This window comes from Grammomys surdaster, unplaced genomic scaffold (genome assembly GCF_004785775.1).
Source record: "Grammomys surdaster isolate TR1022 unplaced genomic scaffold, NIH_TR_1.0 194, whole genome shotgun sequence".
Taxonomy (NCBI): Eukaryota; Metazoa; Chordata; class Mammalia; order Rodentia; family Muridae; genus Grammomys; species Grammomys surdaster.
Window position 1 is genome coordinate 1894234 of NW_021604639.1, and position 14099 is coordinate 1908332.

General features: G+C 40.0%; 1 protein-coding gene across 1 annotated transcript in view; it reads right to left on the reverse strand.

Annotated features, from left to right (window-relative positions):
* Gli3 (GLI family zinc finger 3) overlaps nt 1–14099 on the reverse strand; it is a 269599-nt gene that overhangs the window by 242499 nt on the left and 13001 nt on the right. Inside the window, exon 2 of the mRNA XM_028769905.1 lies at nt 12491–12655. Coding sequence (XP_028625738.1) covers nt 12491–12614 — 124 coding nt within the window. The 5' untranslated portion in view covers nt 12615–12655. The remainder of the gene's footprint in view (nt 1–12490; nt 12656–14099) is intronic.

Sequence of the window (14099 nt, forward strand, 5' to 3'; positions counted from 1 at the left end):
AAGCACATATAATCTCTCACTTCTAAAATGAAAATCCTCCAAGTTATAATAAAATACAAAACCACACTAACATATAATTTTATGTATAATTGGTACTTGCATTACTAATATACCCAAGCATTCCTTTCTGATGTTTCCATATTTAATAATTATTTTATTCCTGCCCTCAGTTCAATCATTAGAAGTAAGAAGGAAAATGAGCTGGAGAAATGCTCGGAGGTTAAGCATCTGTATTGGTCTTCTAAAGGACTCAAATTCACTTCTCAGTACCCCTGTCAGGTGACTAAGCTGTATCTCCAGCTCCAAGGAATCTGGGACATTTTCTGGACTCCATGACCACTGCACTCACATATACATAGCTACACACAGACACACACATACACATACCTACACATAAGCACACACATACATATACCTAGACACAGGCACACACATACACATACCTACACACAGGCACACACATACACATACCTACACACAGGCACACACATACATATACCTAGACACAGGCACACACATACAAATGCACACAGGCACACACACACACACCTACACACAGGCACACATATACATATGCCTACACACAGGCACACACATATATATAGCTACACACAGGCACACACATACACACACAAAGGCACACATATACACATACCCACACATACACACATATACATAATTTTAAAACAATAAAGATAAACCTTTATAAAAAGGAGTTTCATGGTAAACCCAAGGAGTCCCAAGAAGAACAAGCAATTCCGCTATACCACTGCACACCACCAGGCTCACACAGTACGCAGCCTCTTTAACTCTGCATTTGTCCAATACTCAATCAGTAACTATGCTGATGTGCATATGAATGCAGGCAGACAAGAGAAAGAGATGATGGATGAACAGACAGATAGGCAGATAAATTTATACACGTCTTTTTCACTTTGAATTCCCCCCACCCACTTTATGGGACAAACTAATGGACATTCTGATTTTGTGTAAAATAGATCAAAGACAATGCTTTAAATTTATGTGAAAAAGTTTCCTATTAAGATGGTAGCTATTTTTTTTTCAAGTTTGATTCTTCTTAATTGTGGAAAAAAGCCCAAGGCTTTGTCAAGGGCACATGTTTTCTATAAATCAAAATATAAATAAATGTAAGATTATTTTACTGGGCATGCATATGGTTTTTGCTAAGTAAACTCTATTTATAAAACACCGTTAGCCTACACAGGAACTGCTGTTGACGTTTATAGGAAAAGAAATTATTTATTTATTTATTTATTTATTTTATTTATGTGTATGAGGGTTTTGCCTGCACGACTGCATGTCTACCACATGCATGGCCACGAAGGTCAGAACAGGGTACTGGATCTCCTAGAATTGGAATTGCAGATGTCTGTGAGCCACATGTGTGCTGGGAACCTAACTTGAGTCCTCTACAGGAGGAATGAGTGCTCTGAAAGCTGAGTCACTGCTGGAGCCCCAGGAAACCAACTTTTCTACTGTTCTCAAACTTGCCAGGATATGAAAATAATCCTAGGCATATTAGTTTGGCTGTTGTTTTGTTTTCTGTTTTTTTTTTGTGTGTGACAGATTTGGCTTGAAACTTAATATGAAATGAGCCACGATCTATCTTCTGGTTCCTAGATGCTTGGAAAAATATCTTCAACTAAAGAGCACAGACCTATATTACCAGGAAGTACTTACATTGTTCAAAGTCCACGATTCTATGTCACTGTTCTGTTCTTGAAATGATCTTTTGATATACAGGCAAAGATCTAAACCAAGGATTTTATGACCACTGGTAGAGTAAAAGCTATTCCACCAAAGGGAGTCTCACACAACAATGGCAGGTTCATACTTAAGGACCACATCATTTTCTCTCCCAGGCCCACTTTCGCTCTGTTCTCCTCACAGAACTGGACTAGAAACACACTTTTCAACCCTGTTTGAATTAAAAGGTTTCTGTTTAAAAACAAACAAACAAACAAAAAACACTGTCATAAGCAAGCATGTACCAAGAACCCTTGACAGCCTACAGCGAACCCTGGAAGGCAGCATTAACCGTAATAATAGTGAACATTCTCCGTTCTCACTTCTCTCTTCTTTCTCAGGGCTCAATGCTTTCCAAAACAGCCCCTGCCCCTCTGGTTTCAGTGTCTGCTGTAGGTGGAGCTAAACCAGGGCTACAATGCAGTTGTGAACAGTTCCACTGAGACCTCATGCTCTCTCCGTGCTCCCTTCCGAGTGGCATCCTCCCCTACTGTACATGTCTCCTCTCAGCAGCAGATGCATCTAGTTTTATTTGTAAACATAGTCATGCAAAGAAAGACGCTAACCTCTCAAAAGGCAGACGGGAAATGTTAGGCAGTTCCCACAAAAATAACTCAGCGGATTTTAAAATCTGCATATGAAACACTTAAATGTCAAAAATCAATAAAAACCTTCCAATCTTAGCATGTACCTATCTAAACATTTGTTTAGAGACAAGGTCTTCACTCCCAAATGGCTTCCAATCACATACAGGATTCCAAGTTCCTTGAGCCAACTCACAGACACACTATTTATTAACAGTATATTTAAAAAAAATGTTGCTTATTAAATGTGATCATAGTTTCCATAAGCTTAAACACAGTGGCGGGGCCACAGGCATAGCTCTGTCGTCCACTTTAAACAATTTTGCTAGTTAAATGCTAGTAATCCTAAGTGAGCCTAATGATAGAGACACAAATGAATTTGAAATTCTAAGAAAATCCCGAATTCTCTAGAACTTCTGGTCCTAATCAATCACTGGAGATCAGTGACATCATTGATGCCTTTGATCACAGATCCTCTTTCAAGCTGGGATGGGCTGCATTGATCCTCACTGGCACAGAGAAAGGAGAAACACCTAGGAGTGAAACCCACTGTGAAACTCGAGAAGTCACCAGCATCCCTTCCCTCCTTCAGGACAGACATTCCAGGGCTGCCCAAGCCCAAACAATGGAGTGCCCTCATTAAATCCAAGCCTAATTCCCTCTGACTAGGACTCTCAGAGTGCTTTAAGAGAGGAAGGGATGATAAGCTACTTTTCTTTCAAAGAGCCTAGGTTATGAACCCTTGGGCTTCATCGTCTTAACCAATAATACATCTAGGGAGGACTATCCCTCAAGCTCTCCTGTGGAGGAGGTGTCCTGGGGAAAGGTGTTTTGCCATTTCTCCCATCTCAAAACCCGTGTTATATGTTAAGAACTTCCGTTTCTATTTAAAGATTTTATTTCATGAAAACAGTACTATTTTTAAAATCAATTTTGTTCTATCTTAAATTTTTTACTTAATGAATTGTTTAATAATTCGGCATGAGTCAAAAAGAAAGCTCTTGACTATAATGTTGGTTTATACAAATTTCTACACTTGAGCTGCTATCTGAATCTGAAACACTTACTGAGGAAATGAAAACTTAACTGATCCTTACTACGTGGAGCCCACTGATGTTTGCTCCTCTCCCACCCTTGTTTGTAATACAGTCTAATTGAGCTTCAGAGATGCTAGTGGAATGTAGTTTATTAGCTCCCTCATCAGTGATCAATGATTTCATTAATAAGACAGATAACAAAACTGTCATATCATCGGCACTGTTATGAAAGATGAGCCTAGCTTCCTGCTCCATTTTCCGAGGTCTAGGGTTCTCTGTGGCAGCTCTGAGTCCATTCAATATTTTCCAACGACAGAGAAAAGTGAAAATCCATTTTGAAACCAATTTCAATTAGGATCCAGAAGCTGTTATCACAGATGTCGCAGAATGGGCCCGTAAGTGGAAATGTCGCCTATCCATTCTGAAATGAAACCTTATCAGGAGCTACAAAGATGGCTGGGGACAGCCTATCTGTAAATTACTTTTCGTCCTGTGTTAACTCAGCCTTAGCTCTGTCACATGGAATTCTTTCTATCCACTGGTAATAATCTAGTGACTAAGTAGACACAGCACCCCGACAAAGTCGGGCAGAGCTGCCCTCTTAAACATGGGTACAAATGCGCACACACTTAGGCCTGCAGGCCTGCAAAACAATAGGCATGCTTTCATTGGTAGAATTCAAAGTTTATTATGGGAAATAAAAGAGGCCCATCTCCACCCATTGCATTCCTAGTGATTTTTCAATTGCAAACGCCAAGGCTCCGTTATTTCATTAATGCGGCACCCAAGTCAGGAGGCTTTTCTCTGGCATCTCACAGTCTCCTTTTAGCAAATTATCCCATGACGGCGGATTTATTCAGTCAAAGACCTCGGACTTTGAGAGGCAACAAAAGAATCAAGAGACTTTCTGGTCCACCTGCCTGGCGGATGATGAGGCAGGGGAAAGTCTCCCCCAGAGAAACCAATCAAACCATTGTGTGGCACAGTCAGACCTTTTCAGCTGTCAAGCTGGAGAGCTGAGAGAGATGAAAAGAACAGGGATGGAGCTACCATTTACAGAACCATGTGGGAATGGTCTCCGAAGATTTCATAATTAGGATGGAACTCAACTTTCTACAGCTAAAGGGGAAAAAGAAGAAAGAAGAGAGAGACCAAGAAGAGGAAGGGGGGAGTGCAGGATAGGAAAAAAATTGCAGGCGAAGGGATAACTTTATATAAAAATTTGCCTACCTGTGATGAAGTCCTATCTATAAAAGCAAAGGAGAAAAGGAAGCTTCCAGAAATAAAGAAGTGGTGGGCGCAGGAAAACGGAGAGGGAACACATTAGTCTTCTGACTTAGCAAGGACTTGTCTATTTTTCCCCTAGGTTGTAGCTGTGTTAAATATTAAGATTTTCTCATGCAAATAATTCACAGTAACAAAACCAACAAAAAGTCCTTATCAATATGGCTACCAGTAGTTTTCAAACATAAAATGCAACTTTAAATTGGTCCAAAATAACTTTGTCTGCATTGTCAAAAAAAAAAAAATCAAGCTGACAGATGCTAGGAAGTGTGTTTCACAGCAGTTTGCAGTAACTTCTTAGCTCTGTTAGAATTAAATGTGAAAAGAATTAGAAAGAGTAAACTTTACACACAGGCCTAAAAGACAACTTTGTTAAAAAAAAAAAAAGTGAAAGAAAGACACTCTCCAAGAACTACTTCAGTTTCTGCCCTTCCCGTCACTGCCGGTGACTCCATCGAATGCATTAACTAGGAAGCTGACTTTTAAGTCCAAATATGTTCAAATTTAAAAGAGGGAACACTACTATGCCTTGACTGCAGTCGTGGTTAGATTACCTGGATCTGCCCAAAGTCATAGATGAGATCACCAGGAGGAGTTATTTTTACCACAGAAGAATGAAGGGAATAGGGGTAGGCAGAAGCAGGTGTGTTTGGAAGTACATCTGTGCACATAATGGGATTGTATAGCACCACCCTGCCTCCTGCAAGCTTCTGGGAAATGAAACCACCCCTGCCTGGGTGCAGGGACAGACTACTGGGAGGTGGCAGGCTACAAGCCACCGCCCAGAGGGTGTTTTCCTCCCACAATTGGCCTCCTGCCCCTTGAGCTTCCACTATTTGGTGGTTGTTTCTCACTCTGACCAGCGTGTTTCTGCATTATGAAATGCTCACACCACTTGACCACAGCAATCACAGGCAACCTAGGGACTTTCCGAGAGCAGACACATGCCATGTTCTTTATTTTACAAAGATGCCAGAACTAGGCAAGATGGCGGTGTTATCGGCTGTCAATCAACCTGACTGTCTAGAAGTTGCTTTTTTTTTTTTTAGAAGAAATTGAATACTGAAATTCAAGATCTCAGTATTGTTTTTACTGTAGCATCTCAGTACAAAATTAGATTCCATCTGATATTCTCATTGAGTATTTACAAATGAGCATTTCATTCATTAAATATTGGGCAGCATCGGTACCAGCAACTTAAAGGAGAATTCTCTGACCTTGGTTGCCACTATCCACTGACCTGCTAGTTTAGGACTTCGTGACCACACATCTGGAGTGAATGCAGCAAATACTGGCTGATTCACCAAATCAGATTAAAATTTAGCCATTGCTAGATTACTAACAAATGATACGACATTACTTCATTACTACATTGAAAGAATTGAGATAAAATTTATCAATGAATTAAATCCTGCCAAATTATACCTAGTCAGTTACTACCAGAGAAATATTTACATACCCACAGTGGCAGTCAGAAAGCATGTAGCCCTAGTCCAAGACACCATGACACTTTTCTGGCACAGCTAAAGTTTAAACTTTGGCTTTAAGGTACACGTAATTATTAAGTGTCCTCACATACATGCTCCCTGTCTCCTCTCTGCAGGTCTGGCAGGAAATGACTTCCCAGGATTATCCCCATGTGCTAAGGTCTTCTTGGCCATAAACACTGCACTGAGGCAAGCTGTGGAGGTGCTATTCTACAAAAGTTGAATGAAAACTTAAAGTGTTAAGAAAAAGAGGAAGGATACACGCATAGAACTCAGTATTTTTAGGACCGTGATACTATTCTACAGGTACTGCAATGGTACTGTATGCATTTATCAAAACCTACTTTTTATGGCTAAGTGTATTTTATCTTTCCTGCAAGCATTCAGGATTGAAACCTCTCAGTCACTTTTGATCCCTTCCCTCTCTCATGCTCTTGTGAACCCCAATGTAAACTACAGATTTTAGTTAATTCATCATTTCTGAAAATACATAATACAAAATATTAGTAAGAAGAGAAAGACAAGGGACCTGCTCAAGTTTTTAATGAGCCTAAAACCATTCTAACATAGAAAGTTGATTAAGATAATAAAGATATTAAAATTTTAAAAGTATTATGCAGTTTCCAAGAGGACAAAAAATACACGGCAAGACTAAGAACATACACTTACACACTGACAGCCAACACATGGCGATATTAGCAGAACGCTCAGTCTGTGGAGAAGTACATGAACAAAGCAAGGAGCCCTTGCACTTAATCAATGAGCAGATCAGAGTCAGGCTGCTGTCAGATTTTAGAAGATATCTACACATTAAGTTAATGGCTCTGAGTTTCATCCTGTAGGCAGCTATGAGTCACTGAAGACTGCAGATCAGGGACTTAACAGCAAGAACCACAACACTGTTAATCCGCCAGGAGCATGTGCAGAGCATAGGAAGTCCAAGGTGGTGAACAGAAGGGCACTAGAATCGGCATGGGACAGTGAGGAGAGAAAGGATGGAATGTAGTATGGTGAGCTGCAGGAAAATGGGTGAATGACCAGAGGGAAATCTAATGGGAGAATGAGCCTGGGAGGGTAGTCAAAAGATGACAGCAAGGCTTCTGGCCTGGACAACATAGTTAACTAATATGGAAGCCAGAGTAGCTCAGGGAATAGTAGACTGGAGTGTAAGACAGAGTAGCTATGAGAAGATTATTCATCACCATTTAGCTGGCTTTAAAAAAAAAGTTCTCAAGTAAAATAAATAAAATGTCATTAATACAGTGCAAGCCACATTGTAAGCTGGCATGACATTCAGAAAGGGATGCCTCACCCCAAAAAACAATGAGGAGAAACAAAACACTCATGCTGCTTCCAATGCAACACGAAGAATAAGCACAGCATGTTTTCAAGAGTTAAGAAATCCAAATGAATCTCCTCAAAATTATATTCTAACAAAACCACTATCTTTCCTCCGTTCTGAGTTAGGGAGACTTTCAGAAAGAGGGCAAAGACCTTTGCTCCTTTGTTACTTTGCTCTTTGATTCATCCTTCCTCAAGATGAGCAGGTTTGGTTAGATTTGTGACTTACAAATCTGCTGGGATCATTAATTTTGCCAAACATTTTCCCTCTCTTCTGAAACCCTAGGTAAGTGAGGTGGATCCGAGGATAAAGGCTCTTGCTGCCAGGACTGATGAGATGAGTTTAATCCCTGGAGCCAACATGGTGGAATGAAAGAACTTCTCCAGATAAGTCCTTAAAAAGGAGAAGGAATTATTACCATGCTAAGTAGATGAGGAAACCCAGACGCTAAGAGACACAACTAGCACTTGGCATCACAAAAATTCGACCCATGCTTTCAGATCCAAACCCTGCATGTGCTCAAAAGAACCCTATAATATAAAATGAAAAGTTCCTGGAAGTCCCTCTTATCCATCTTACATGTGCCAAGAAGTGTAATGTGGGAAGCAAAAAAAGGTTAAGAAATCTAAAACTCAAAATACTAACGTCTATCTGGAGTAAACTAGCTGCCTACTCATATACAGACTCTCACACTGAGAAAACTTCAAGGTGACAAGAAGGTATGGTGGAGAGCAACAATGTATTTCAAGCTCTCAACACAAGGACAAGCCGTGGCAATCCTAGTCATAAATCCAACAGACATCACGTATATTAATGCCTATGTGCTGGACAGTTTGAAAGCATAAACCTCAAAGACTTAAGCAAAAGAAAAAAACCAAAAGCACAGAGGATGCCCAGCAATTAACCTATCAACTTTTGTTTCCCACCTCATCACCACTGGGTGAACTTCTGCTTTTTATCAACTTAGAAAATATCTCACTAATTAAGACAAACTCAAAACCATAGCCCAGATCGCTTCCAATAAGTTTGACACTCTCCTTCTTGAGACAAGGTCTCACTATGTAGCCCTGGCCGGCCTGAAACTCATTATGTAGACCAAGCTGCTTTCTAATGCACTAAGATGTGCCTGCCTCTGCCTTCCGGGTGCTGAAATTAAAGGTGGGTGCTACCATGTTTTCTTGAAGCAAAGTAGCAGGTAATACGGGGATAGGTTATCAAGGGACTATTAAAAAAGAAAAACTCACGGTCCAAAAATGAGGCAAAATATTTTAAATTAAATATTCAAATCATACAGAAGTTTTATAGGTTAATTAGGACATGTAGAGCAAAAGAAATGCGTACTTAAAACTCATTACTTAGAGAGTACAATGTGTAGCTTAGGAAGCAATGAATCATGCAAAGACAGAGAGTATTAAAGCATTTACCGAGGGCTTACCTTATTAACAGGCTTGGACACCCTCAAGCCAATGTGAGGTCTAATATCTCTAAATACATGCTTTCTATATGAAAGCCATCCTGTTAGACGTCAAGAATAATCTCTTAAGCCACAATTGCACTTAAAAAACATTCAGAAGACTAAATGCCATCGCCTGTGTCACTTGCATCTCATGAATAGCACTAAATGCTTAAAGCTGATGTTTGCACACAGCTATGAAACTATGCACACAACACGGTTAGTGTGCAGAGATCACTGGAGGCTTCCCATGCACATCCTGAAATGCTACACAAATCTAATTTGACTTGATTTCTTTTCCCCAACACGAGATTTAGAGCACAATTTTCACTCATGTTATTTTAAATTTCAATCTCATGTAGCAAATGTTTACTTACAATGTTCTTCAAGGTTTTTGAACCATACATTTTGACTGTGTCTTTATGTGTGTTTAGACAAAATTCTAGGAGCAGATACTCAATTGAGAAAAGCAAGAAAACAGACCTGTAAGAACACGCAGTGGAATGTGCGTGGTTTGGCTGGGATTTTCACAATCAAGAACAAATTATACCACATAATGACTGGAAAGGTTAATTAAGTAAACTTAACCAATAGCTTTGCCAATAACAAAACTTTCCTGTTTATTTACTTTTAATCACAAAATGGATAGAATCTAAAATATACTTTACATTTATTTGGTTCAAACCATACATCCTGATATCTGAGCTAAATCCTTTAACTGTCTAGTTATAAGCTCAATGTCAGAGCAATTTTAAGCCAAGCATAACCTCTATAAATAGGTACAGTCACTGTGCCCCCTATTAATGATTCCAATTTTTGTGAATGATTTCAGTGTAGGTATTTAGGCACTTCTAAACTATAGAGAAAGGGGTAGGTGGATAGACAGAATGATGAGTGGACAGACAACAACCACAATAATATCTACCATAGACCAACACACACAGAGCACCAAGCTTTGCAAGGCTGCCTGCCAAAAGCTCTAACTCAAGCAGCACAGGATGAAAGTCCATCCACTGATCGAGCAGGGAGAGAACTAGCAGTACAGAGACTGTGATCCCAGCCATCAACCCTTACCCACAATCATGGTACAGTAAAGAGATTCTAACCTAGTTAGATGAAAACTGCAGATCTCTATAGGAAAAGATCACTGTAGTTATTAGCATTCACATGAGCAAAGGAAAAAGGATACTTTTCTGTTTTGTCACTACATAGAACAAGCAGACCTCAAATTCACAATTCTCCTGCCTCAGCCTACCAAATGCAGGGATTACAAACGGGAGTCATGCTTGGCTTCAATGACCTTTCTTTTTTATTGTTTATTATGTTTTCCTGGAGTCAGTCTATTAGATGGAAATCCAGTTTTAGAAAAAATATTTCCATTTTGTTGTTGTTGTTTCATTGAGTTTCCTATTGTCCCCCAAATGAAAAGCAATGAATTCCTTAGATGATCAGGAATTCTAAAAAGCTACTCTGAGACAGATCTCATTCAGACATGTGCCCCGCAAACGTGACTAGTGAGTTTTATATCCGTGCAGGACAGAACTCATGCACGTTTAGACAGGCTGTGGGCCCCAAGGGCACAGGCTGATCAGGTTAGGAAGGCAAGAGTGTGAGTGGCTTAGCAAACAGGTCTGTGAGTATGCCAAGTATAGGACTAGCTTTAAGACTGTCCTTTCTCTGGCTAGCTTTTGCTCCAGGCCTCCAGGCCTCCAGGCCTCCAGGTAACCACTGGGTTCAGGTTAGTAATGTTCCAGTCACCCTCGACATGATTATGAGGAGAACTTGTGTCACAGACTGACTGATGACAAGCTGAGAAGCAATGGAGAAGCCGTGGAATATGTGTCTCAGTGTGGAAGCAAGATCCACAGAGGCATAGGCATCTTCCACATGAAGACCACTGAAGACACTCTTGGGACTCACAGGACAGTGGCTTCTAACAGTCCACATGGTGCAACAGCATCCTCTACCAACCTGCACTCTCTTTGCACTAGGAAACACCCACATATATGGCTGCACACTCACATCCTCACTCATATACCTTGAAGATTAACAATATTGGTGTTTTTGTGAAGCTTAATGCATATAAAGTGCTTATTCTTATAAGATTAGTATTAAAACCACCAAATAACTAGCACTTTACATATTGTTCCTACTTATAGAACAATAAATTAGCCTAATGTTTATAAACTCCAGAAAAACAAAGAACCCAAAGAAGCATGTTTTTGAAATAGAATATGCTTTTTTTAACACTAGAAAACAAGATACAGATATTCAGACCATGTTAAGTAAGCTTGAGTCCTGGGTTTAAAAACCACAAATAAAGCGAGCAATACTGACAAATTTTTACACACATACAAGTAAAGTGAAGCCATTTTTTTTAACTCAGACATAAATATATCTCCCTAGAGATCAATGAAAACCCGGACTTATTGGCCTACAAGACTGACAGCTAGATTCCTCCCCCTGGAACAGTATGGAGCTATGTCAAAACCCTGAAAAACAGGCTGCAGAGCTGATGCAAAGCTAGACAACACACGGATGGCACAGAGCAGCAGCCAGACTCCTCGGGAGCACCTGTCCTCGGAGCTGAAGGTTCTGGGCCATAGTTAGCTTCCAAATCAAGCTTACTCTTCAACTGCACATGTAAAACAATAGTAAGTCAACCTAGTAAAATCTTCCTTTGAGCATATGAATTATAAAACCACAGAGAAGGAGCCAGAAGGTCAGCTTGGACAGATCAGTGAGCCAGGTCATGCAGGAGCAGAACTAGGACAGTGGGCCAACTTATCCTTCCAAAGGGTACATAGAAAAGCAGAGTGGAATCCAGAGAGAGGAGGCACGCCAGAAATCTACAAAAATCAAAGACATTAATGGCCTACCTTGTGGGAAAGCCTAGAATGGAAGAGAATGTCACTACAACCCTCCAGCATGGTTTTCCTAGAGGAGTGAGACTGGATCCTATATTCAGTACTCTATGCTTGAACTAAAATATCTCTTAAAACTTTGCTTAAAGTGTAAAGATAAGTGTTGCTTCTGTGCTATCTCTGAAATCAATTAAATGAATTAAATTTACAAAACCAACAATGAAGTTCATGAACTTAAGAAGGACTTAAAACTTCAACTCTTGAGTTTGAAAAATCCTTTCCAGTAGACAACTTTAAATTTGGGGCGGGAGAAACACTGCCACAAATCGACAACTTCTGTATTATTTTGACTACTATAGACTTTCCATGTGAAATGCAAAGCATTTTAAATTCTTACCAGGCCAATCAAGATGATTTCCAAAATGCCAAAAGAAGAAGTTCTTTTTATAAATAACCTATCCCAATTTATGTCTCTAAGTAGACTCTGAGGAAATCAAGCAGTTTGAATGCCAAGACAGAGATTACTAAAGTCTGCCCACCCCACACACCATCAGCTGACCCATGTGAACCTCCCATAGAATCACCGGTCCAAGCACAGATGTTCAGTTCAGGGGATGCACAGAACACAGCAATGATTGCAACTTAGCTGCTGAGAGTTTTGAGGCCACTCACCATTCGAAGTGGTACTTGAGGCCACAGCCTTCTCACTGACATCTGTTCTTGTTGGACATTTCCCAATGGAATTTTCAGCTTTCTTCCTCTCAGTGGTTGTAGAGCTGTGGGACTGGGCCTCCATAATGTCTTCTCATTACTTCAGCTTGTTTCTCGAAGGAATCCCTAGAAAACACCACAGTGCCATCAAATTCCCAAAATGGCAGAAGAAACCTTTACCCAAAAGCCCTCTATGTCTTCTACCTGAGGAGAACCTAAAGGTTTAGCAAAACCTGAATGGACATTTCTCCAAAGGTTTATGTGGCAAAAATATTTCATAGCTGTATTTCATAGAGCTGAGTTTTCATATTCCTTAAGTGACCCCACCCTTTGCTATCTGCAAAGGAAAACAGAACAGCTCATAATGTACAAGTTTCCCAGTTCCTCCAGAGCTTTTGTTATCAAATGATCTAGACCAGTCGTTCTGAACCTTCCTAATGCTGAGACCTTTCAATGCAGTCCATTATGTTGTGGTCCCCAACCATAAAATCATTTTAGTTGCTACCTCATAGATGTAATTATGCTGCTATGAATCCTATTGTCAAAATTCTTGGAGACAGAGGTGTGCCAAAAGGGTTTGACACACAGATTGAGAAACAATAAATTCTAAATACTTCAATTTTCAATTGTCTACAGTATAAAACCCAAGTGTCACATTGCTCTTTAAGCCATTCCTGTTCGTTTCTCTTTGGGTGGTCAACTTTATAGGAAGGGACACTAAGAGAACTTCTAAGTCAAAAGAAAGTTTGTAATTACTAATTAGACATTTTAAAAAGCAAGTAGCGGGCCCACCCAGAGCCCTGAGTCTGGGATAACTCAGCCAGTAGACAATGATTCCTACTTCTTTCATAAGACACTGGATTGCCATGCGCTTCTTAACCTAAAAGCATCCAGACAAACTGTGTTCTTTACGTTTTCTGAAAAGGAAAACATTAATTCATTAGGGTTAATTTCCTAAACAAAGATAATACAAAACATCCCTCCATTCCACCACAAAAGTCAGACAAAAAGTGAGGGTAACAAAGGCTGGGATCACATCCAGAATATGAAAACTCAACTACAGGCACAGTCAAGTCATCTGTCCTTCACCAGCTTCACTCAGAGGACAACAGCCCCAACTAATCATTCATCAATCTTCACACTAGCACATTCTTTTACAGACTACTTATACCTACAAAGAATACGAAGATGAAAAGTTCACTCTCCGGCATATTTTCTTCAAGTTCTCTAGATTGCGACCCCCAAGGTAGGTGTGTCCTCTGTCTACTCATCTGCTCATTTGTCTACGTGTAGCAGACGCCACAGTGTCCAATCAAAAGAGCGATTAGTGAAAGAAAATAAGAAGCTCTTTAACTGGCAAAAGTGCAAATGCCAGAGGATGTTTGTTTAGTCAGCTTTAACTCACGTTCTTTTGTGTACACCAGATGCCTGTTGACCAGGAATTCAAGCCATTCAGTTATGGCTTCAGAGACAGGGGCTGACCATACAACACTAAGGCACTGGCTATCCCTGACTTCCATCTTTTCCTAGAATGTCTATTGTCATTCACTCTAAACCAGTGTTTTGTAGA